This window comes from Canis lupus, chromosome 10 (genome assembly GCF_011100685.1).
Source record: "Canis lupus familiaris isolate Mischka breed German Shepherd chromosome 10, alternate assembly UU_Cfam_GSD_1.0, whole genome shotgun sequence".
Lineage (NCBI taxonomy): Eukaryota > Metazoa > Chordata > Mammalia > Carnivora > Canidae > Canis > Canis lupus.
The window spans coordinates 57,433,834-57,458,155 of NC_049231.1; the positions used below are offsets into that span (position 1 = coordinate 57,433,834).

At 37.4% G+C, this 24,322-nt stretch overlaps 2 protein-coding genes across 11 annotated transcripts in view; one reads left to right on the forward strand and one right to left on the reverse strand.

Annotated features, from left to right (window-relative positions):
• Window positions 1-3,823: 3,823 nt before the first annotated feature.
• Window positions 3,824-24,322, reverse strand: part of CCDC88A (coiled-coil domain containing 88A) — a 139,636-nt gene continuing 119,137 nt past the window's right edge. For 2 of the 10 annotated variants that reach the window (XM_038551292.1, XM_038551290.1), the window contains exons 26-33: window positions 22,654-22,737; window positions 21,453-21,656; window positions 20,779-20,850; window positions 19,712-19,792; window positions 17,431-17,699; window positions 16,784-17,246; window positions 12,444-12,543; window positions 8,809-11,923 (exon numbers count right to left, since the gene is read on the reverse strand). In XM_038551292.1, the coding sequence (XP_038407220.1) occupies window positions 12,479-12,543; window positions 16,784-17,246; window positions 17,431-17,699; window positions 19,712-19,792; window positions 20,779-20,850; window positions 21,453-21,656; window positions 22,654-22,737 (1,238 nt within the window). In that variant the 3' untranslated portion in view covers window positions 8,809-11,923; window positions 12,444-12,478. Of the gene's footprint in view, window positions 4,433-8,808; window positions 11,924-12,443; window positions 12,544-15,365; window positions 17,247-17,430; window positions 17,700-19,711; window positions 19,793-19,855; window positions 20,241-20,778; window positions 20,851-21,452; window positions 21,657-21,935; window positions 22,128-22,653; window positions 22,738-24,322 lie in introns of those variants that run through there. The other 8 variants (XM_038551286.1, XM_038551287.1, XM_038551291.1 and 5 more) reach the window with 7 other exon arrangements.
• Window positions 5,377-6,882, forward strand: LOC100856725 (prolyl-tRNA synthetase associated domain-containing protein 1). The gene is made up of 2 exons (XM_038551296.1): window positions 5,377-5,516; window positions 6,359-6,882. The coding sequence occupies exons 1-2, from the start codon at window positions 5,433-5,435 to the stop codon at window positions 6,791-6,793; spliced, it is 519 nt and encodes a 172-aa protein (XP_038407224.1). The 5' UTR covers window positions 5,377-5,432; the 3' UTR covers window positions 6,794-6,882.

Consider the following 24,322-nt stretch of genomic DNA (forward strand, 5'->3'; position numbering starts at 1 on the left):
AGTTACACAACAGAGGATTATATACTAGAACCACATTGTCATACATTAGATCTTGCTTATCTTGGTATGTTTGCACTCTCTTCCCAACCTACGTTTCTTACTCCTACATTCTTGTTCTCTTTCCCCAATTAGTATGAAGACTTTGGGTCTTTTTGTTTTGGTTTGTTTGTTTGGCTTTTGTTTTTTTTCTTTTTTTTTTTTTATATGAAGACTTTGAATAAGATACTTAACCTTTCTGGTAGATCAATATTGTCATTGCCAAATTAAGAAGGTTAAACTCTTAGAGTGTTATTTTTAAAGAGCTTAAAAATATTAAATAAATATAAAGTGATCATGTGTCTGAAGATGTATTCTCCTCATTAACAAGGGACCCAACAAGATGGTAAGCCTCATCCAAGGAGAATTGGGGAGCGCCAGGTATTTACAGTGGCTGAAAGAATGAATGCTTGAACAAGATTGCTAATATAGATACAAAATCGGTTAATATTCTCTAGCACAACAAAGCTGTAACTTTTGGGGTTACCTTTTCTATAAGGACAAAAATCATTTGCACCTCTATGAGACTAAATTCATTTATATTACTATCAGTTTTGTATACATTAAGATCTACCCTCATAGAGTTGTATAATACCTGGATGCTAAAAAATAGTAAATATGAAGTAAAAAAAAGTAAACATTCCTAGAGAATCAGAGATTCCCCGAGAGTGCATGTGAAAGAAAACCCAGCAGGACCCCAGCAGGGCAAACAAATCCCTTTGTTTATTTCCAGGTTTTGGATAATTTTTCTTAACAGAACTAAAAGTCCTATAAATTTTAAAACAAAGCTTCCTTAGAACCTTCCAATTATAAATGAGTATTTAAAGTGAACAAAAAGGTGATATGCTACGTCGATGCTTAGCCAACTGTCATCTACTCCATGCATTTTGTTCACATTGTATGAAACCAATATTTTTCCAGGGAAGAAAACTGAATGTTTTCTCCCATTTCATATTTTAATTTGAAGGTTATTAAATTCAGTCTGCCCACTTATTAATTTTTTTACATTTTAGCTTTCTTCTCTTTTGAAGTCTTTGTTGAAAATACCCTCATACAATCTGTCTTATTTATGGAGACATGGTTTGCATTTCTTTATTTTTAATAGCTTAGCAATTCCCTCCTCCATTATAAAAATACATAGAAATTTTCAGAAGATAGAAAATACAAAGAAATTTTTTTACAATACTCACAGTTCCATTTTAAGAAATGTATTTTTAACAGGTGAGAATTTTAGTTCCCAGCTCTAGTGTGTAGGAACTGGAGCCATGACCCCACTCCCCTTGCTTGTTGAATGCCAACCACATTGACTGTCTTTCAAAGTCTCTTCCTTGATTTGCTTCCTTCCACCCTTGCACACAGTGTCACACTATTTCCTTTCTGCCTGGTTCACTCTTCTCTCCTCTCTCTGCCCTCATAATATCCTACTCATCTTTCAGATCTCAGTGTGCTTCACTTCCTCAGAGAGGCCTTCCTTGACTCGTTCCTCCTCCCTCCAGACTAGTAGACTTTCCTAGCATTGCATAGTATCCTGCTTAGCACTTGCGACCCATGCAATTTAACATTTGTTTCTGTGATTATTTGACTAATATTTATCTCCTGCAATATACTCTTTGCTTGGGTCTCTGTCTGATTTTGCTCACCACTTTCCCTTGAGCCCATAGGTGATCTTCAGTCATATTTTGAGTTGAATATAATATGGCCCATGTCCCCACATGTTGGAGCTGCAAGGACCGTTAACCTGAGGCTGTCAGACTGCGATTTCCTCCCTTCCCCACAGAATCATCCAGGCCCCTGAGACTTGGTAGGAGTCAGGGAACTGGACTGTGGGGTTATTGTCTTTTTCATCATGGCTCCTCATTGAGCAGTGATGCTCAGATGTATTTGTGCCTCATGACTGCTTAGGCAGTGTTGCCCCAGCTAGACTGTCTTCCACTGACAGAGGTTCCCATCTTGCTACCCACTGGGGGGATAAAGTGCCAAGAAAAGGACTCCTCTCCACCCTCCTATCCTTCCCACTCCAGTCTTCACCTTCTTTTCTGATTCTGAGGAAACTTAAATTTCCTCCTAGATTCAGCTGCTTTCCCTTCTTTATCTTCGGGGTTTCCTCAGCTGGAGCATTCCCTCCCCAACCTCCATCTTTCTGACCTGGGAAAAATCCTCTTTCATAGGCCTTTAGAAGAAGCCAATTTTTGTGGAATAGGATTAGGGAAAGATGCTACTACTGTTTAGATTTTTCAGTTACTCTGTTATACAGCTATGTGTATTTTGAAGCAAAATTGGGGCTGTGTTGTCTATCCTCTCTTATAATTCATTTTCTCCATTTACTAAATTGTGTTTCCCTATATTTTCAAATATTGAGAGCATGATTGAGAATATAGAATTCCCTAGAAAGATGTCATCTAATTTATTTAACATGGCCATTGGTGATGGGGCATTCCTGGTTCCTTAGTGTAGCAGGTACAATTCTTTGTGCCTACTTCTGGTCTTGTGTTCTGCTGACAGACCTCTCATTCTGCTCTACTGTCACACCAAATCATACTGCCCCAGGACATACTATGCTTTTTCACCTCCACCTCTCAACTCCTGGGGTTTCCTCAGCTGGAGAACTCCCTCCCCATCTGGTAGAGTCCTTATTCTTCAAACTGGTGCCATTTCCCCCTAATGCTTTTCTTAATGCACCAACCCAGGCCTAACACCCTTCTTCTGGGCTCCTAAAGCATCCACATCATGCCACTATTGTTGCAGCACATTTTCTTGGGTTTATCCTTGTGAATATTTCAGTCCTCTTTGCTAGATTTTAGGGTTTTGAGGGCAAAAAATGTGGTATATAGAGATGTTCCATAAGATATGCTGAGGAGACACAGATTATGGAGAGCACTTTTTCCCTATTGTTTCACTTGCTTGGGGGTATGTACAGCTTCTTAGGATGGTTTTCAATTTACCTGTTCTGGAATTTGTTACATTCATAATGGGGATTTCTGACATTCTTCATCTAATAAATGCAATGTTGCCCAATCCCCACGATGTTGATAAATGTTTTGGCATTTTTATTTCCTTTACCAGGTAGGCTACAGTTATAACTGTTTCTTTTACTTTGAGCAGACTTAGATGAGGATCCCAGGTTTCATGCATCCTGGCATGTTCCATCCTGCCATTTTCCAGCTCTCTTTTCCAGATTCCATCCTTTTCTGGCAAATAACCATACTCTTCCTAATGATAATAAGAATCTTTAACTCAATACATTCTTGTAGAAATGCCACAAAACTGCTTGCTTATTAAGTTTTTTCCTGTTTGTAAAACAATTCAGTAAAGCGTATTTATCATGCTCTCTCTCTCCTAGAATTGTGAGATTTCTATAACTTTTTTTAAATTCAAGTTCTGCGACTAAATATCTAGTTCAAGCTCATGCTGATCATTTTGAATTTAATGTTTCATGTTGTTTCCAATGTAAATCTGAGATTGTATTTGCCCTGAAGACAAAGGACTATGCCAAGGGTAGATACCATTTCTTTTGTATTTAGTACAACGTTGACATACATGCTCGATAAATATTGCATTAAACTTGGGTTAGGATAGTTTTTAAACAGTGATAGGGGGCAGCCCGGGTGGCTCAGTGGTTTAGTGCCGCCTTCGACCCAGGGTGTGATCCTCGAGACCCCGGATCGAGTCCCGGCTCCCTGCGTGGAGCCTGCTTCTCCCTCTGCCTGTATCTCTGCCTCTATTCCTCTGTATCTCTCATGAACAAATAAATGGAATCTTTAAAAAAAAAAAAAAAAAACAACAGTGATAGGTTCTTTTACCATAGATTTAGTTCCATTTTATTATAAAAATCTTTGGTTGTAAGACTTGCTTAGAGCAGGATACTTGGTCATTCTATCACAGGTAGACACAGGTAGACATTAGTGTCAGCCACGTGGGGAAAGGAAGGTAGTTTGGGCTGGGGTGGTGGAGGTGGTAAGTGGAAGGATTTGAGAAACTGTGATGGATTAGTTATAGGGTGTGTGTGTGGTGTGCTGGGGTGGAGGGGAGGAGAATTCATACTTTGAATAATTGATGGCAGTTAATCTCCAAAAGATTTCTAGGTCAGAGGGCTCAACCGCCTAGACAATATGCAGATGCCGCCGCTGCCAGTTTGGGCTCTTTGCATTCCTCTTTTGTAGCTGTCGTGAAGATCCTACCCTGGGTTAATGTCTTCATACTTTTCCACACTTAACCTTTCTTGGTTACAACCAGATTCCAATTCTTCTTTCCCCCGTTTACTCTCAGTTCACCATGACCGGATTTGGGTTTTCTGGAACATCTTCAAATATTTAAGGACAGTTATTTGGGATATGTAGCATCTTCAAGTGGGTGATCTTTGCTATTCCAACGCTTTCTAGTTTCATTTTTGGAAAACCTAGAGAAAAAAGGGATGACTGAGGGGTTTCACAGGAGAATAGAAAACCTCCACCAAGAGGTAGGCACACCGCCTCTTGGAAAAGGGGACCTGTGGTTGCCACTGTTAATTGTAGATGAATAATAATAGTTACTTGTAGATGAATAATAAAAGGTAACCTTCCGAAAAGGTCACATGTAAAATCCTAATTCATAAGTTACAAGTTGAAAAGTCATAAAAGAATAGGCATTTTGGCCCCCTCCGCCTCCCCTCTCCTTGTCGGTTCGAGGACCTCACCTCGGAGGTTCCCCGGGTAACATCTGAAACCTCGCACCCGCATCGGCAGAGCCGGGGAAAGCCGGGGGGGGGGGGGGGGGGAGGCCGCCCGCTCCCTAGGCCTCCTGGCAAGTTCCACAGCCACGGAAGTCGCGGGAGGCGCGCCTTGGGCGGCCCCCACCTCCGCATGCACCTGCCGGGATTCTGGGATTCTGAGCTCGTGCAGAGGCCTCCAGGGGCTTCAGGCACAAATCTGTCCCGATGGTTTCAACAACTCATGACTCTCAAAGCCGGCACAGGCGCAGTGGGCCGAAGGGACGCGTCAAGGCCAGGGGGAGGGGCAAGGAGCTCGTGTGCCCGGGCCTGCCGGGGGATCCCATCTTCTCCAGGACCTTCGGCAACGCTCCCTACGCTTAACCCCTTAGGCGGCCCTGATCTGTTTACACGGCAGCTACCGGGAGCCTGGGGAGCCGGAAGCGGGGTGGGGGAGGCAATGAGGAAGCACGTGCCTTCCGCCCGTGGAACGCGCGCGAACCACCCCCGAAGCCTTCCCGCCGGGCAATCTCCGCAGACGACTTCCGGGGAGGCGACGGGGGGGGGGGGGGGGGGTCGGGGAGGAGCGAGGGGAGAGCCCGCCTCCGGAAGGCGCCGCCCGGACTTCCGGGTACTTCCGCCCCGGCCTCCCGGAAGCCCCGCCCACCCGGCCGCTGCCCCGCCCTGTCTCTGCGCGGGCCACGGCGGCGGCATGGCGGGCGCGGACTTGCGGGCGGCGCTGGAGCAGCGGCTCGGCGCCCTGGCCATCCGTACGGAGGTCGTGGAGCACCCGGAGGTGAGACGCTGCTGCCGGAGGGGTGGGCTCCGCTGCGGCGGCCTCGGGCGGGGCCGTAACGTGCCGCGGAGACGTGGGGTCCAGCACAGTCCCCGGGCTCCAGAGCCCAGCAGGGACCCGACGGAGCATCGGAGGCCTTTCGGGACTGAGACGTTGTTGCGGGAAAACTGGACGTTTTCCTCCTGGATCGATTTGGCCACATTTCGTCTTGACGCGCTTTGACATCTTACACTGGTCAGCGTGCCCGCTCTTCGGCGTGGGTCGGGTACCAGGCCTGGGCCATCCCCGTGGGGTCAGCGTGACCTGGTGACTTGCACCGCGCACGGGCCCCGCTAATGGTAATAGCGAGCTGTGGTCATCCTCGCGGGGTGGACGCCGTGAACGCCTTCAGCTTTGCGGATCTAACATCAAGACGACATCGCCTCCTAGGACCGTCGTCCCCGCTGCGTGGTTCACCTACTCTCCGCCGCCTTCCCTGTGCACGGGGTGGCCCGCAGCCCAGGGCCCGCCCGCCTGCCCGCTCGCCCTCGTCGTCAGAGGGGTGTGGAGGTTGTCCCGTGGTCTGGGTGTAACGGAATAGTAAGGAACAGGAATCTGGGTTGTTATGAATTTTCAGTACCAATAGCTTAAAGAAAAAAAAAAAAAACCCAAACCCCACTGTAGGAGTAGGAATGCTTGGCCAGGACGCTGGCCTCAGAGGCCTTGAGATGAAGGACTGCCAGGGCCAGGCGGATTACTTGGTAATGGACTGGGAACGGGTCCCCCCAGCGACATCCACTGCACTGAGCAAGGGGAGCACGCGTACATGCATATTTTGAAACTTTTCATGTGATATTTTACAGGTGTTTACAGTTGAAGAAATGATGCCTCATATCCAGCATTTGAAAGGAGCACATAGTAAGAACTTATTTCTTAAAGACAAGAAGAAAAAAGGCTATTGGCTGGTGACTGTTCTTCATGATAGACAAATTAATTTAAATGATCTTGCCAAGCAGTTAGGTGTTGGGAGTGGAAATCTTCGGTTTGCTGATGAAACAGCCATGCTAGACAAACTGAAAGTTGGCCAAGGCTGTGCCACACCTTTGGCACTCTTCTGTGATGACGGAGATGTGAAATTTGTACTGGATTCAGCTTTTTTGGAAGGTGGACACGAAAAGGTGTACTTTCATCCAATGACCAATTCTGCAACCATGGGATTGAGCCCTGAAGACTTTCTCACATTTGTGAAAAAGACAGGACATGATCCCATAATACTACGTTTTGATGAAAACAACTAATTGGGCTGAAATTTAGGATACATTCATTTCTGAAAGTGATTTTCTTACTTGTAATTTTTAAAAAGCATTAAAAGTGATAATATTTAGTACCTTGGTTTGGTGACTAAATCATTTTAGAAGGAACACTTCCTTTCAAAGGAGCTGCTTTTTTTAAAAATTATTATTATTACTTTTTAAGTAATCTTTACACCAATGTAGGGCTCAAACTCACAACCTTGAGATCCAGAGTCACGTGTTCAACTGACTGAGCCAGTCAGGTGCCCTATAAAGGGCTGCTTTTAAAAAGACACACTGAGGTAGTTTGAGTTCAGAGTCCACCTCCGATCCCCCATGACCAATACTCACTATAGGAATGCTTTCAACAAATAAGAGATTAACAGGGGGATCCCTGGGTGGCTCAGTGGTTTGGCGCCTGGCTTTGTTCTGGGCGCAATTCTGGAGTCCTGGGATTGAGTCCTGTGTCGGGCTCCCTGCAGGGAGCCTGTTTCTCCCTCTGCCTGTGTCTCTGCCCCTCTCTATGTCTGTCATGAATGAATGAATAAATAAAAATCTTTCTTTTAAAAAAAAGAGTAGATTAACAACAAAACTGAGGCTAGTTAAGATTAACTATCTTACATCTTCTTTAGGGTGTTTACTTAAAAAAAGCAACTTCCAAAAATCACATGTCTACAATTACACTTACATTGTACATAGAGGGGGGAAAAGAAATATAGGAATATATTAAATTATTGATAGTGGTTATTGTTGGAGAGTGAGATTAAAGAAAGACTTGTTTAATCTTTTTCAGAGGTGAAAAAGGTGAACAAACGTGGAAAAAGTTTTCTGTCCTGTAGAGTATATGAAATTTTACTCACCCCCCCCCGCCCTTCAATTATGACATCTGATACAGTATAAGAACTCAGGATTATGTATTGTCAGCACTATAGAAGCTAGTTCATAATTGTGCAGTGAGAAACCTACTTTTTCAGTTAAATTAAAACCTTCATTAGTTGAGGGTCTAGACTACACTACAGAAATATCTAGAAATCTAGTCATGAAAATTCTCATTTTCTTACAGTACAATCAAATGGAATAGTGAGGTAACCATTTTTTCCTAAGTTTACTCAAAAGTAACTTCCATCTGGTAGTGATAGTGTAGCCAATTTGTTACAAAAGGCAGAGTAAGAGTAAAAACTTGTCATTTCTTGATATATAGGAGTAGAAACTACAAGTCTACTCATGACAGAATTTCTATAAAGAATGAATTTAAGTGATGTGGAATTAGTAAGATTTTCCATAAATGATAACATTCTAAGATGCCATGTTACTTTTTACCTGCTATTTACTACCTCTCTAGGAGGAAATTTTAGGTTGCTTTGCACATAAAATGAAAGTTTAATGAATAGAATCAAAGACACTGAGGATAGTAGACAGTGCCCTTCCCATCTTCTACTGAAAACAGGCTCCGAGAGACTAACCTGCCCAAGAATACACAGCTGGTTGCCTCAAACATTCTGCCTCCCAAAGGCTATAAATGAAAATGAAAGACACTGCTTTGTGCAATATATTATTGTATTTAAACCTATATGGGATTGACAGAACTGAGAGTCCATTCTTTTCCCAAACTTCCAATACTCATCTCTAAAAGATTTAGACAGAATCATCTCAACAATGTTATAGGTTATGTCTGAAAGACGGTTTCCAGGTCAAAGGGAAAGGCTAAAGATAATATTTAGCTAAATTATATGTTACGATTTTTAAATGATTAACCACTTGTTATAAAAATCACCTGTTTTATTTCTTTTTATATCAATCAGTTTAGGTGAATGTTAAGCCAACTTAATTTTTTTAGGAGTAATAAAGTTAAAACTAAAATGAAAAATGAAATGTTTTTAAAAAGACAAATCAACCAAATGATGGTTTGTTACGAACTGGATTCCTGTGGCTGACAACAGGTATTACCAAGAAATCATCACTGCTATTCAACTCCAAATCCCTCAGTAGCATTACTTTTAAAGGAAATGTTACAGCTTTTATATTATTTGATTTGGTATTTAATAACAATTTTAAGTACAACGGCAAACATTGAAAGAGAACCCTTAGTAGAAAAGAAAAAGACAATTTAAAATCAGGTTTTGTTAAAGGGTGTTGTAAGTGCAACTTTATCCATAAGCATTCCTTTTAAGGCATTTTCACTCTTGTCCAAATATCTCAACATGTACATCAAGGTTTATATCACAAAATGGGCTCCTTTTGTATTACTCATTCAAGGCTTAAAGAAAAAATACATCTCAGGACTAAGTGTAGCAGAAAAGAAAAACACAAGAATTCACTTTTCTCATAAAAGTAACTTAAAATACAAAGTCATTGAGCATACATTATTACTCCTCATTGTAATTCCAGATTTGGTACAGTATCTTTTTTACTTCCTGACATAAACTGTTAAGACAGTGCGGGCTGTAATACTTCATTTGTGAGGTGGCTGCAATTCCATAGTATGCACAGTGATTTTTTTTTTTTTAATAGGCTCTTACCATGCCTTGCATGAAAGGTGCTACATACAAACCTGTTACATGAACTCTTTGGTAACCACCAGTTCAAAAACATGGACCAAACCTTTCCACATGGCCAGATCTGAAGCACTTTATTGGAGCTCTTTGCTGAAGCTATTACCCTGTATATTAATTCTTCAGTTTCCTAGGGGGGTTAGGTGTTGATTTAGAAGACAGCCAGACAAAAAGCATGTCAGGCCCTAGTCAGGAAAGTGGCCCAGTAGGTTCCTAGGTAACCATACTATTTTGTTTGGCAGAAGCAGTTTATCTAAGGGAAAGGAGTGACTTCCTACTAAGTTTGCTTCTTAATCTTTTGGAGAATGTAAAATATTCATGAGGTTATTATCTAGTCCTTTCTTGAAATGGTATGGAAAAGGTGATGAATATAATTGAGAATATTCCTACTTTTGCTGTCTCGAGTGTTCCCTTGGTTGTCTCTAACTGCACTTTCTCAAGGTCAGCCTCCTCATCCTCAGATTCCAAACTATATAGGCCGCCCCTAAACATGTTCTGTGTGAAGCAATAATGTGCTGCTTAAGTCAACAGGTTCTCTATTTTAGGACATTAGTGTTCTGGAGAGGTCAAGGTATGGTATGAGTCACCCTTACTGGGCCACTTCCTATTCATTAAATTCCAACTTTCAGTAACTGTCCTGGGATGTGTCCTAGTTGTGCAAATTAGATGCTAGTTAATATAAATCTAAGTTACCCACTTACTGTATTTAGCTAAAACATAACTTCTATATTTACTTTCAATTTACCCACCTAAAAATGAATTTACATTTTTTACATGCAAGTATCTCCAGACTGCCATGATGCCCATTATCAATTTGATACTTGAATCTGGGGAGTCACAATGGAGAGAGATGTTTCAAAGTCTAGAGAATACGTTTTAAATATGTCTGTTGTGCAATAGTTGTATTTTAGTAAGAATCCTTTGTATTTACATTTACATAGCACCTTTCATCCAAGAATTTAAAAGTGATTTAATTTTACAGCATTATTTGGCGGCAAAACCTAAGTTAATGGTGGCATTAAGTTAAGTAAGTCCAAGTTCTCTAAATTCCTTTTTAATTTCTGGTCAACTATACATGCGGTCTTTCTTTTCATTAATAGTCTTTCTGAAAGTAGACTATGAACACAATACTGCTAACTGGCCTACCAAAAAGAGAGAAGGAGAGGGAGAGAGGGAAAGGGGAAGAGGAGAAAAAGAGGGAAGGGAGGCAGGGAGAGAGACACACACATTTCTCAGGGCTACTAGGTTAGTGATGAAACATAGTTCCTAAACCACACACTATGAATATGGAATTATTCCAAAAAGATTTTTAGAGCTGGTAATGAGAGCCTAAGAAGTATACTGTTAAAATAAAAAAGTCATTTTCTTTCTGACTTCAGACCTTTAAGATTATTCTGATATTTATGTTAAATAATGAATGTGCATTAATAAGTATCATATCAATGCATTTTTTGATTTCATAAGAAAATAAAACTGTGATATAAAATTGAAGCTACAAAAAAACTGATGTTTCCCTGGGTTAACTAAATCTACTTTTTTTGTGCTTCTTTCAAATGTTTAAGTTAACAAATGCATACAAATATTTCAAAAGTACCAATAACAGTTACCAACTTTAATGTAATATTATAAAGGACGAAAACAGAAAAGTTCTTATTAATACGTGATAACCTTAAAAATAAATGAGTTCTTGGCAAAATGCAGATCATAGTAAATTATTTACACTTTTTTTTTTTTTTGCCATAAGAAAACTTCTTAAGCAACAGTCAGCTCTCATGTAAAAAACAAACACACATACATAACCCAATACTAAAGAAGGGAAATGAATTTAAACACAACAGCATTATCTTGGGAATGTGATTTGCTGGAAAACCACCTTACTAAAAAAGTTTCAGAAAAACACTCTTTTTAATTATCTTGGATCCATGTGTGAATGCTTAGTGTTGCTTAATGGGGAATACAGAAAGATTAATATTACTGTAAATTTTTTATAGCTCCTATTTTTCAGATTTATCTTATAAACTGAATTTCTTTAGCAGTGCATCAAAATAATTGGTTAAAAAAAAAGAAAGAATATCAACACATGCAGTCTGCTAACCAAATAAGGCTCTGACATGCCAAAACAATGTTCTCTGTATCTTGATATATAGTACATTCCACAACATACTACAGCATTTAATTTAGATTTACACAACTAAATATAAATGGCTAGAATTTGGCTAATACTTAGCAGAAGCATTAAGCAAACATGGATAAATTCATAAACAAATGACGAAAGAAGTAGATTGTTCTTGGAGTACTTCTTGAAATCCTAATACCTTGGTCCTTAGTGAGAGAACATCCTTTATTCGGTAGATCTTAACAATGTATAGTAAGTCCTAAAACCTTCTAAAAATTTTGGCAGTTGACTCCAGTAGTGCTCCTTGATTCAAGGAAGGAATGAAGGTTTTGTATTTCTTGCCTGCTCTAGTCACGAAGGATTGTTTAAAGTCTCCTTAAAGATTTTTAAAATGATTCCTATAGTTGGGTGTCTTGTTACTTCAGAAATAAAGGCTTCACACTGAGAAACTGAAGGACACTTTTCTCTCTGTATTTAGTTGGAAGGTAGAAAGAAAGAAAATATAAGAAAAGCTTGAAGATAAGAGAGAGATAAAATACAGAGCAGCCACTGTAAGAACAACATGCACCAGATATTTCTTCTATAGAAATGAGAAAGTGACAGAAAGAGACAATTTTTCTTTGAGTGGCTCTTCATAGAAAAGGTTATTCCTTGTTTATTCTCAATTATCAAAAACATTGTGGGAAAATTGTATTCTACCAAAAAAAAAAAAAAAGACTTCAAATTAAAAAAGGGATTCCTAAAACATTACTCACTAGTAAAATTAAATTAAGAAAAAAAATTTTTTAAAGGTTTGTTTCCTGCACTGACAGGCAAAAACTTACAGCAATCAATAAATCTTGCTTGACTAGTATGTAGGACAGAAAGTCATGAAATAAGCAAGCAATATTTACATCTGTTAATGCAATGTGCACTTGTTCTTATACGTAACACGGTTAGTTTGTATAAATGAGATTAATCTCATTTACATTTTAAGCAAGAAACTCACCACTGGGCCCACATGTCATGTAGTGGGTAATAGAATTAGGAGCTTTGTTGCTCCCTAGACCTGCTTTTTGAATTTCTGCTTTCTTGTACTTTGTCCACATCTGCAGGAGAAAAGCATTTCATGTTATTTAATCAAAGGTTAAACATATAATTCATGAAATTAAGAAACTAACGAACTCTTGTTGAGTAGGGCAAGGAGAAAGCATCTAACTCTGGGAAATTTATTAATCTGAAGGACACCTTATTACTTAAAGACTGATTATTGTATTTTAAAAGCCAGAAATAATATACTTGTGTCCTTTTAGTAGCATCAGATAGGTTTACTCACTATGTTTATTTACTAAATGGTCACAAATAGTTTTAAAATACAAAATAATCTTGCATGCAGCCACAGAAACATCCACAATGAAGTATTTGTTTTCTTTACTGAGAAAAATTTTATAGGCAGATAATATGCCTACTTTCACTATTACAGCTAAAACTACTTTGGTCAAAGGGGACCCAATGCCTAATAATGTCAGTTTACAATGTCATGCAAATAATAAGGGTATGATTTCTAGAAACTCAGGACAGGAATGTGAAAACTCTGAGTTTCACCTAAAATCAAGGTACTGAATCTCCAAGTAGTTTTCCAAGTAATCCTTTATAAGTCATAGGATATTAGAGGAACAAAGTGCAGCTGCTCAATTGAGTCAGAGTTGTTTAATTTTTATCTTTAAAAACAATAATAAAGAAGCTAAAGTACTGGTGCATCTTTTTAAGACTTAAAGTAAGCAGTATGTTGATTTTTTAAAGTTTGGGAAACACTGGCTCTATATGAATTTTAACGTTATTCCCATGCTAGAAATTTGATTCCAAGTGCTATAAAGAAACATAAGAAACTGCTATTTTGAAAAAATTTTCTGACTTCACGGCAGATGAGAGTTCCTGGAGGAAGTCGAGACTGTATTCTCACAGACAATCCTCAAGACACACGGACATGGAATGGATCTGTCTTACATATACAGTGTGTATGGTATGCTCCTTTTGAAAACATATATACTATACTATAAACTATAGCAACTTGTGTTGGAAATACTTCTTTCCTTTAAAATAACCGCACAATTTTAATATAATAGCACAGGATTTCTCAATGTATTTTGCATATATAAGTTTAATACTTTAAATTTAAAGTGTATGGCCAGATTTATATCTAAAGAGTTGAAGTGGTTATGAAGTAATTCTTGATTCAAAGTGGAAAAGAATTAACACTAATTATTACATTTTAATCACTTGGCCCCCATCTAATCTCATTTATATTTACCATTAAATTTTATTATTAGGTAATAAAAAAAAAAAGAAGAGATGCCAAAAACATTTTTAATGTTAGGACTGATGATGAAACAACAGACAATAAGATAGATGTATCATGGTCAAAGTATATTAGGTGGCACTAAAAAATAAGAAAATTTTCTGATTGTGCTTATGTGATTATCTGCAGTAGAACCATTTTTAGTTAATAGCTAGCTGTGAGAAAATAAAAGTCAAAAATAAAAATGGAGGGATGCCTGGGTGGCTCAGTGGTTGAGCAGATGCCTTTCGCTCAGGGCGTGATCCTGGGGCCTGGGGTGGAGTCCCACATCGGGCTCCCTGTGGTGAGGCTGCTTCTCCCTCTGCCTATGTCTCTGCCTCTCTCTGTGTGTCTCTCATGAATAAAAGAATAAAATAAAAATGGAGAAGCTTTAGCCCCCACAATGATCTTGTTTAAGTTCTTGAGAATGGCTTAAAGGACAGAAATTTCATTAAGCAAAGATTCTCTATAGATTCTATTTCTTCGGCCCATTAACAATAATAATTTAATATAACAACATTTATAAAACAGTAACTTTCTCCCCATTTAGAAAGTTACATTTCAAAAAATTCCTTTTCATGGGATCCCTGGGTGGCGCAGCGGTTTGGCGCCTGCCTTTGACCCAGGGCGCGATCCTGGAGACCTGGGATCGAATCCCACGTCGGGCTCCCGGTGCATGGAGCCTGCTTCTCCCTCTGCCTGTGTCTCCGCCTCTCTCTCTCTCTCTCTCTCTCTCTCTCTCTCCCGGTGCATGGAGCCTGCTTCTCCCTCTGCCTGTGTCTCCGCCTCTCTCTCTCTCTCTCTCTCTCTCTCTCTGTGACTATCATAAATAAATAAATAAATAAATAAAAATTTAAACAAAACAAAAAATTCCTTTTCAGATACCAGGCTGAGTTATTAGCAGTAATATTTAGGCTGAATCAAAACAGCAAAAACATTCCAGAGAAAGGGCTAACACACACAACTCTAGAAGTAAGTGAATCAGGGTTATGGCTTTGTTTTGTTTTATTTTGTTTTTTTAAGTTCTGGGAGTTACAGATTCAAGTTTAGCTGATTCTGCTTTATTTTTTATTTATTTTTTTTAATATTTATTTATTTACGATAGTCACACACAGAGAGAGAGAGAGGCAGAGACACAGGCAGAGGGAGAAGCAGGCTCCATGCACCGGGAGCCCGATGTGGGATTCGATCCCGGGTCTCCAGGATCGCGCCCCGGGCCAAAGGCAGGTGCCAAACCCCTGCGCCACCCAGGGATCCCTGATTCTGCTTTAAAAGTGTTATGAACACAGCAAGATAATTTTAAAGTTTATGACACTGGAGTCAGACTTAGAAAACATTTTATCTTATTATGGTTATTTCTTTAGCTAAAAGTTTATATTTATTTGTAGTTCTAAAATTTGTTCCACTAAAAACACACTTGTTTATTTAAATTCTAATGTTAATTTTATTTTAGTACAATGTACTCATTTAAAAAGCTGTTTTAAGGACACACACATATAATTTAATAAATATATTATAGAAGCAACAATCCTCACTACTTTGTAAACTTACTACCCTTTTTGAACAGAAGTAAAAATGCAAATTTCCAACACATTGAGTATTATTTGATTTATTTCTTTGAATCTATATAAAAAAAGAGCTGGCAAAACTAATGTATTAACTGATTCCAAGTAAAAAAATGTAATCTTGAAGGAAAGATGGTCCTTGAGTTCTTACATTTATCAGATGAAGGAAAATGAGGAAACAATACAAATGCTCCTAGTCACTATATAAGTAACATGTAAATCTGATGGGGTTTTTAAAGAATTACACTAAATTTATGAATATCAACAATGTTTTAAATCTGAACAATTATATAAATTGGGCAGTAGTTAATTGCTACAGAAAGTGTTAATGGAGTTACTATTTCTTTGAAAATAAAACAGCAGGACAGAAGACATAGTTAAATGGCAAAAGAAAATGACATCTTTTTACATAGTTTCCTTAACACTGTACATGTGCAATATGAAGTGCACATTCTGGGGGAGAAAAGGAGTAAAAGGAAAAGAGGGAAGGAAGAGGAGCAAAAAAGGAGGGAGGGAGAAAATGAGCATTCTTTTTTGGGAGCAACGAAGTAATTATGACTTGGAGATGCCTTCTTGATAATTATAGCATGCAACTATTTTAAGGTGCTTCCAGGTATCAAAGTAACAATCTCTTATCGGGTGACAAGAAATGTGAAAGAGGAGCATGTATTGTTAAGGTATTTTAAGTCATGCAGAAAATGTACAATGCAATTAATATATCATGCAGGCTTTGGTGTGGTTACACATTCATATTTACATACATGCCATCATGTACAAGTGAATACTATGCCACAATTTAAAAATAAAAATATAAGCCTAGCTAAATTATACTTTTCAACAGCAGCTCTTCAAATCAGATTAGAGAAGCACAGTGCATATCAAGTCACATCAGTATTATATTGTGCAGTTTTGATTATACACAACCATATTCATACCAAACAGTCTGATTATCTTCAGAAACCAATGCAGCTTCTGTGTCATCAGGATAGAAGCATGCAGGAGTACTAAGATTATTGCTATCTGCAGAAGACTGTGGGTTACTGCTACTAGGGCTCTGATTATCAGATAACTGTTCATTATCTTTCTTTGTAGCTTTATCCAAAGAGGCAGAAGCCTGGTCAGTTACTCTGGTGATTGGCCTGGGAGGTAACCCACTTATGTTACTAACTAGTTCTGTATTCAGGGATAAAAATGGCTGAGATGGATGAGCCACAGTAAATGACTGTACACTACTATCTTTAGCTGATATTCCAAATGCATCATTAGACATACTAATAATGGCAAAAGTTTGGTTTTGAAAATGTGACTTTTCGGTTCTTGAGTGTCTAGCCTGGACAAACAGAGACTTGGGTTTATCTGTAGCTAAATCATTTTGTGCATGAGAACCTACAGCATGGATTGGAGTATGAAGTGTATGAGAGGACCACTGGTGTAAAAGGTACTCACTAGATGCTGCAGTGATGCTGCTATCAGCAGTAGCTGGTGGTGAATCAACTGATATAGGTAGTCTACTGTCCTTGGTCAAAAAATCATGGATGCTTGTCCTTCGAGTAGTTCCTTCAGCAGTAGAGATCACACTGCTTGCACGAGGTAAAGTGGCATAAGGATTACTATCTTTTGATTGTCGTGATAGAGAAGTTTCTTTTACTAATTTTATCTTTCCTTGAGTGCCTAGTGTAGGTTTTCCTGGAGAGCTAATCAAGTAGGCATCTTCAGTCTTTCGAGGACCGGGTCTCACAAATTGTTCAGGCTTACTTGTCCGTCTATCGTAGAAGTCTCCTGGGGTTTTTCCACTTACCGACCTGGCCAGACCACAGCTAACTGGTTTGTTTTTTCCCAAAAAGTCAGAAGAAACAGACAAACTTTTCATTACTTCATCTAAAAGATTTTCTTGACTTGAGGATTTTATCTGTTAAAAAAGATATCACAGATTAGTGAATGCAGCCAAGCTTTTACTTTCCTGATATGTTAGACTGTGTGATATAAAATTGCTTGGAAGCACCCCTTAACTTAAAAAGAAGCTCTATAGTTCAGTCACAGAAGTTTAACTTGCAGTGTCAATCTAAATTAAAGTCCCAGCAGATAAGACTAACCTGTATTGAGGTAAGCTTGTTGCTTTCTTCTAAAAACTGCTGTAGAGTAACAACTTCACTTCCAGGGGAACCAGTTTTGATCTTGTGATGTGCTCGACTCTCTAATGATTCAGGCATTTTGTGCTGGAGCATTGGACTTGATCTGGTCTGTCTTTTCAAGTACTGGATTGGACTGCTACCACTGCTGGACCAAGCCTCATGATCATGAAGCAGGCTAAATTCTCCACTGCTGTGGCTTTGTGGCCTGCTTTGGATATTAACCGCACCTGCTTTTGGAGTAAATGGTGTGTTAACAGTTCAGTAACAGAAATGAGATAAAAAATATTTAAGTAATAACATTTGTTGACTGGATTCTTACAAATAGCTAAACTGAATTTCAAACTTTATTTAGAAATGGTTAGTAAACTGTGTTAATCTTTCATCAGTCTAACATTGTCTACCCTAGTCTTGTCTCATTTTGACAAATATTTTAAGTTCTACAAGGGCAAGTACTTGCTTTCTCCTCTACACTCAGAGCTAAACTACAAAGCAGGCACTCAATGCATCTGGATGAATAAGTGAATTAAAAAAATAAGTAAATAATACATTTTTTAAAATTCAGGTTTAGGTAACTTTCACAACTTAGAACAAAATATGATTATATTAATGTTAAATTATTTCAGAATGTTAAAACCAGAACAAAAATTCAGAAGTTAAAAAATTCTAATTCTTTGTCTCTCTATGAAATTTTCATTCTTTATTTGAAGGTATCTCTGCTCATCCTGAATGAATATAACCTTAAAGAAGTTTTTCCTAAGATTTAAATAGTAGGCATATAAAGGAAAACCAATGGAGATATGATATAGTTACTTAGCAAATTCTAGTAAAAATACAAAATCAAATATGTTTTGTATTTTATTCTTTAATGTCCTAATCATCTCTGATTGTTCCTTCTTTTCACTTTTGGTATGTGACTATATAGCCTTAAAAGACTCAACTGAAGGCAGCCCTGGTGGCGCAGTGGTTTAGCACCGCCTGCAGCCCAGGGTGTGATCCTGGGATTGATTCCTGGGAATCGATTCCCACATCAGGCTCCTTGCATGGAGCCTGCTTCTCCCTCTGCCTGTGTCTCTGCCTCCTCTCTCTCTCTGTGTTGCTCGTGAGCAGATACATAAAATCTTAAAAAAAAAAAAAAAGACTCAACTAAGCTTGAGCAACTGTATAGAATGCAAATTACTAGTTCTGGAAAAAAGCTCCCTAATGTTTATGCTATTCTTCATGTGGATTCTAATTGATAGCAAACTTTATAGATATAGTATCAAGATGGAAATACAACTTTCCATGGTTTCCTAATCATAGAAAGTAAAGGGGGTCATGAAAGAATTTGGCTCAAGTTATATAACATTTTATAAACGGAAGATTTTCTTAAATTTTCAAATCAGAAAAGAAATATTTCATATTTTCAGACTAAATTTTTCTACTGGGTATAAGAACATGATTATAAAAATGAAAAAAACAATCCCTTCTTTGAGATCAGATTTCTCAGAGCACTGTAACAGAGTCATAGCATTAATGATAAAATAACAACTGAGACAAAATGATTTTATAATATAAAAAGCAATGGAACACATGTATTTGTTATAATTTGACAATTCCGGACTACAGAGAATAACTACTTTAACCAACTTTAATAATTTATTAAACAATTCCTGAATCCAAGTAGGCAGTACACCTTAGAGGAAAAAAGGCCTCTAGACGTTTGCATAAAAACCTCACCTTGGAAGGCATATTAAAAAATTAAGAAAAAAAATCTTGAGGTAATGCTTTATATAAGTTATGTGCATCCATTTGTCTTTTGTTATACACAAACACAACTGTCTTCTTGAATTAAAAAATGATTTCCCCTTATTTCAAGAATAAATTAAGCTATAATTATTTCTAAAACAGTTTCTGTAATGTGAGTTCAACATACATGCCTCATGAGAAATGGACAACCATTTTCAGGACAAAGACAAAACATAAGAAAAATAAGGACCTAAAGATATTTTTGAAGCTAAAAATTACATAAAAATATTCTGTCTGTGAAGATGCAAAATGGAAACCAAAATAACTGCTCCTGTTTTTACATTTATATATATTGTATACATTGTATTACAATGTAAAAATATAAAATGTGTGAACTATGTTCCAAACTTAGATGATCTGGATTTCATACTTTACCCCAGAAATTTCATCAATCTTCTAACTATAAAATCTGGAAATGGATGAACAATATTAATAAATTTACCTACAGCATGCATACCTTTGACTTCATGGAGTGAAGCATTATTATTACTATTGCTAGTGGATGTTCTGCTGCTATCAAGGCTGGCTGGTCTTGAAGCTAAATGAAAAAATCAGGAGACAGTGTGATAAAACTTCTATACATTGGAAGTTTTGGCTAATGACATTGAGCTTTTACATTCTGATCACAGAATGCTTTGAGGAAGCAATCATGCATACTATCACAGGCTGAGCATGCCCACAGAGTTGACTCTTACAGATTAGAGAGCAAATACATTTCCAGATAGTTCAGTTAGACACTTTAAAATTAGACACTTCTGAAACACTAGTTCAGACTCAAAGAAAAGAAGTACATATTTAGATTTGGAAATGATTTCTAAATGGATACCAGAACTGTTTTGGTGGAGTAAAATGACACACCAAAAAAGAAAAAAAAAAGTGCTAGTGATTAGGTCACTTACAACAGATCAGACAAGGAACCCTGCACACTGCAGAGATGCCACGAACAGGAGGAACATGAGCATCTGCACAGTTAATGTCCTCCATTCCTATCCGTACAAGGGAAACAATTGCAGAGTTAACATGACCCTACCTTATTTCTTAAAATCCTGCTTATATATAAAATTCCCTCAACATGTTATCCATTTATTACTAGTTTAGTTTGGCAAGATACGGTTTTGTAGATGTCTCCAGAAACTTAAAAATCTGAAATGTTCAACACTGCAGAAAATGTGGTTTCTCAGAGTTCATCCTTTACCAAAATAAGTATTTTTTAAACCAATGGTAAATGCGTTTCTCATAACTTTAACCTTATACCAAAATGGCAACAAAATTACCTTTGAGCACACTGTGCAGGCATACTTTATAAATGACCTTGACCAAAACAGAGACTACTTAGATGAAGCAATAACCTTAAAAGGGGCAAAAGGGAGTATTAGGTTTGGAGAAATGGCAGCAGTAGGGATGAGATGCAGGTTAGAGAAAACATGCTTGCTGGCAATGCCACATTCACCAAATCAATGCCAGAGCCTCAGCATTCCCATTCTGTATGTAATATGTACTCTCTAAATAAAGTTTATATCTTACCATGAACTCTTGATCCCGTACTAGAATCATCACTAATACCTTGTGGACTTATGTCTTCAAAGGATGTAGTATCTACATAAAATAGCAAAATGGATATGAAAACATTTTTAAACAAAAAAAAAACATAAAATGTCATTTATGCAGATAAGGATATTCTTTTTCAATCACATATAATACATCTTGATTTAACATATTTCATAGACTCAACCAGAAACTGGAACTAGGAATAAGAAACAGAATAGTTGTGATGAGGGTTGACTTGCTTAACACCGGAAGCAGTGAAAGAGTCTCCCCAAGGACCCTGCAAAGCAAAGCAAGAGCCTGGGTTGCTCTACGTGGTTCTGTTTGAAGTTGTAGTGTTTTCAGTTTTGTTTTTTTTTTTTTTTTAAAGCTTCTATCATCACTTTTTCCCTTTCTTACTCTTTAGTTGGCTTACTTTTCCTTTTCTTGTTAGTTCATTAGCTGTTTATTATGGAAGGCCTAGGAAAGATTTTAATTATTTGTATGATGTTTTAAATTTTTGAAATGATTTGAAAATTCTCTCAAATCGAATCCAGACTGTTTTGATAAATTATTTCAGGTTGTTGCTGTCAAAAAAGTACACAAGGAAAAGTCAAATTAAAATTCCTGTTGCCAACAGTTACACCACAGTGCAAAGAGCAGACGGCCTATACCTTTATTATTAACCAACTGCTTGGATCTGAAGCCTGTAGAAGAGTTGACAGTTGAAAAGTTGATGGCTGTAGTAGAGAAGGCCATAGCTCCCAATTCTTTTCTCCTTTTACCCGTTGGAATATCATCAGGAACCTCCAAATTCTCAGTACTACCTGTCCACTGTCCTCCTGCTAGGACCATGGACTGCACCAGGTCATTCATGGCTGGGATGCAAATGAAAGCAAATGAATCAGCATGGTTAATGTATCTATTCTTATTTCTATCTTGTATTATAAATGATCTGGTTTTTGTCTATGGATTAATGCAAGTGAATATCAAAGACTATAACCACAAGGTCATTCGAATTATGACATGCATTCAGCTGAATGAAATGAGTAGGCCAAAGGCTAATAAATTTCAGTAAATATTTTTATCCCACCTCCACCCCCTTTAAAGATAGGAAAAGGAATTTTACTCTGTACAACTGCCATGCTTTTGCGCAGTGATGTGCAATATAATTAGAAGCCTTCATAATGTGGTTTTGTGATGACAGAAATGGAATGAATAAAGGTAAGATGGAGAGCAGTTCTTATACAGCATCATTATTGAAAATGACAAAGAGTCCTTGGTCAGAGCAGGTTACTGAAGAAATCATTCATTTTATGAATCAAATAAGTATACCATTCAATAAAAACCTGAAAGAGATGATATCCAAAGTGACAGACATTTAATGTGATTATGTAATTACCCATACCACTTAAAAAAACAGTATTAATATATAAAGAATGACAAACGTTTTCAAGGGTTACAGGCCATTTTATTTATTTATTTATTTATTTAAGTTAGTTCATTAAGAAAATAAATCCCTAATGCTAAAGGTTTTGTTGTATTTTAAGTAAATTTCTTTGGGAAAAAAGTCTCTATGGCATAGAAAATTAAAGGTGTTTTTTTTTTTTCCTGCCAACTTTTAGAAGGCACTGGAAATTTTAAGTATATTACATGTATGACTAAACATATGCATGTATGTATCAGTGAACATACATAGGATGCAAATTCAGTGCCAGTTTTGAAAAAAAATATCCTTCCAGCTCCTTGAATTAGAGGAAGACTGCACTTTGCAAAATAAGAAAAGTGGCACAGTCCAGAGAAAGGTTAGTGAAAAATTAGTAATGGAAGCCAGTGTAGTCATTTGAAAGAAGCTGAACTGTCATAAAGTCTTACACATGGAACGACGGTAGCAGGCCTTCATTTTGTCTTTATCCTTCGGTCTGTTCCTCAAAAAGGGCAGTCTTTTCAGTGCAACCACTTTAATGTCAGAGCATGAGGAAAAACAGAAACAGAAAAATGAAAGAAAAAAGGGAGAAGAACAGATGGGAGTTAAATGTTGAAAATTAAGGACAGAAATGAATGTCTGAGTTTCAGCTATGTATGCTATACTAAAGCTATTATTCTCATGTTGCTGAGTGATAATGAAATATGAAATATGTACTTTGACACTTTAAAATACTTGGAAAGCACTGAAGACAATGATGAGGAAACATATATTTTGAAAGCTTGATTGGCTAAAGTCCTATAAACACAGGAACTGATTAGAAGTACTTACTGAAAGAAAAATTTTCCTAATTAAGCTGTAAAGGTTTATCTTTAAAATTAGGGCTAGTGGTGGGCCATGATGAAAATCTACAAGCTTTTCAATCCTCTGTTTTAACTTTTTAAATAAAAAGACTTCATTTCAGAAGAAAAGTGACTTAGGAAAATACATATTCTAAAAAAGTATTCTAGTAATATAGATCAACAAAAACTAGGGTACCCAGGGAATGTTTAAAACAATCTAAAGAAACTTTAAAACTTCATTATTTTCTTAAACTTTAATAAAGAAAATAGACAATTATTTTTTGGGTTCATTTGAATTCTGGTGCATTGTTCAAAGCACCACAAAAATATTTATTTTTTCAAAAGATGACATGAGCAGTTGTATTCATTTCATTTTGCAAAAGGTTGGCTAGGCAAAAGAGAAAAGCTAGCACTAAGCTCTGTTAGGACTAAAAGATAAGGAGGCACCCTAATGCAAGCAAAAATGACACAGAAATATGTATTTATAACACTTTAAGATATTTTGAAGGGCTTTTTAGGTGACTTTATTAAAAAAACAAAGGTAGCATTTTGCAGAAAAATTCTATAAATGAAAGTTAGTGTTATAACTAAAGTAGGTATCAGTATAAAAATTAAAATGCTCATTAGAGTCACTAATATTCTTGGGTTATATTTTAATAAGATTCAAATATAAAAAACTGTTACACCTTTTGTAACTGCAATTTAGGAGTCAGGGAAGCAACGTGAATAAAGACTTAACAGCATATTGTACATAGCCTTAATAACGATACTCCTCAAGGTTTGCCATCATCTTGTAAATAATCAAAGTTCTGACAAACTGACAAGTATCATCCATTAAAGAGAATGCAATGGACGTACAGCTTTTTAACTTATTTGATTGCTATTAGGAACAGTCGTGATTCATTTAAGCTTTTAATTTGACCTATTTCTTTGCTAGCTTGGTAAACACAGCTGTTTTTAATGATTAAAAAGAAATGAACTGAAAGCAATGTAAAAATGGACACTTAGCTAAAACAAAGCTGAGTGGTTGCAGCATGCACATGTTGTCTTGTTTAGATACTTCTGTTTCAACTGTTTTCCAAAGACTGCTTTAATGACAGACAGGATAAAAGGAATTTTAAATTTGCCAGTGGTGGAATGTGATCTTTCTTATGTCAACTGGTTTACAGACATACAATGTTCTTTTTCCAACATACTGAAATTCAGGGAACATTAACATTGCTGGGGTTTTGTTGATTTAAAAAATTTAAACAGCTGTAGGAAAGGAGAACATCAC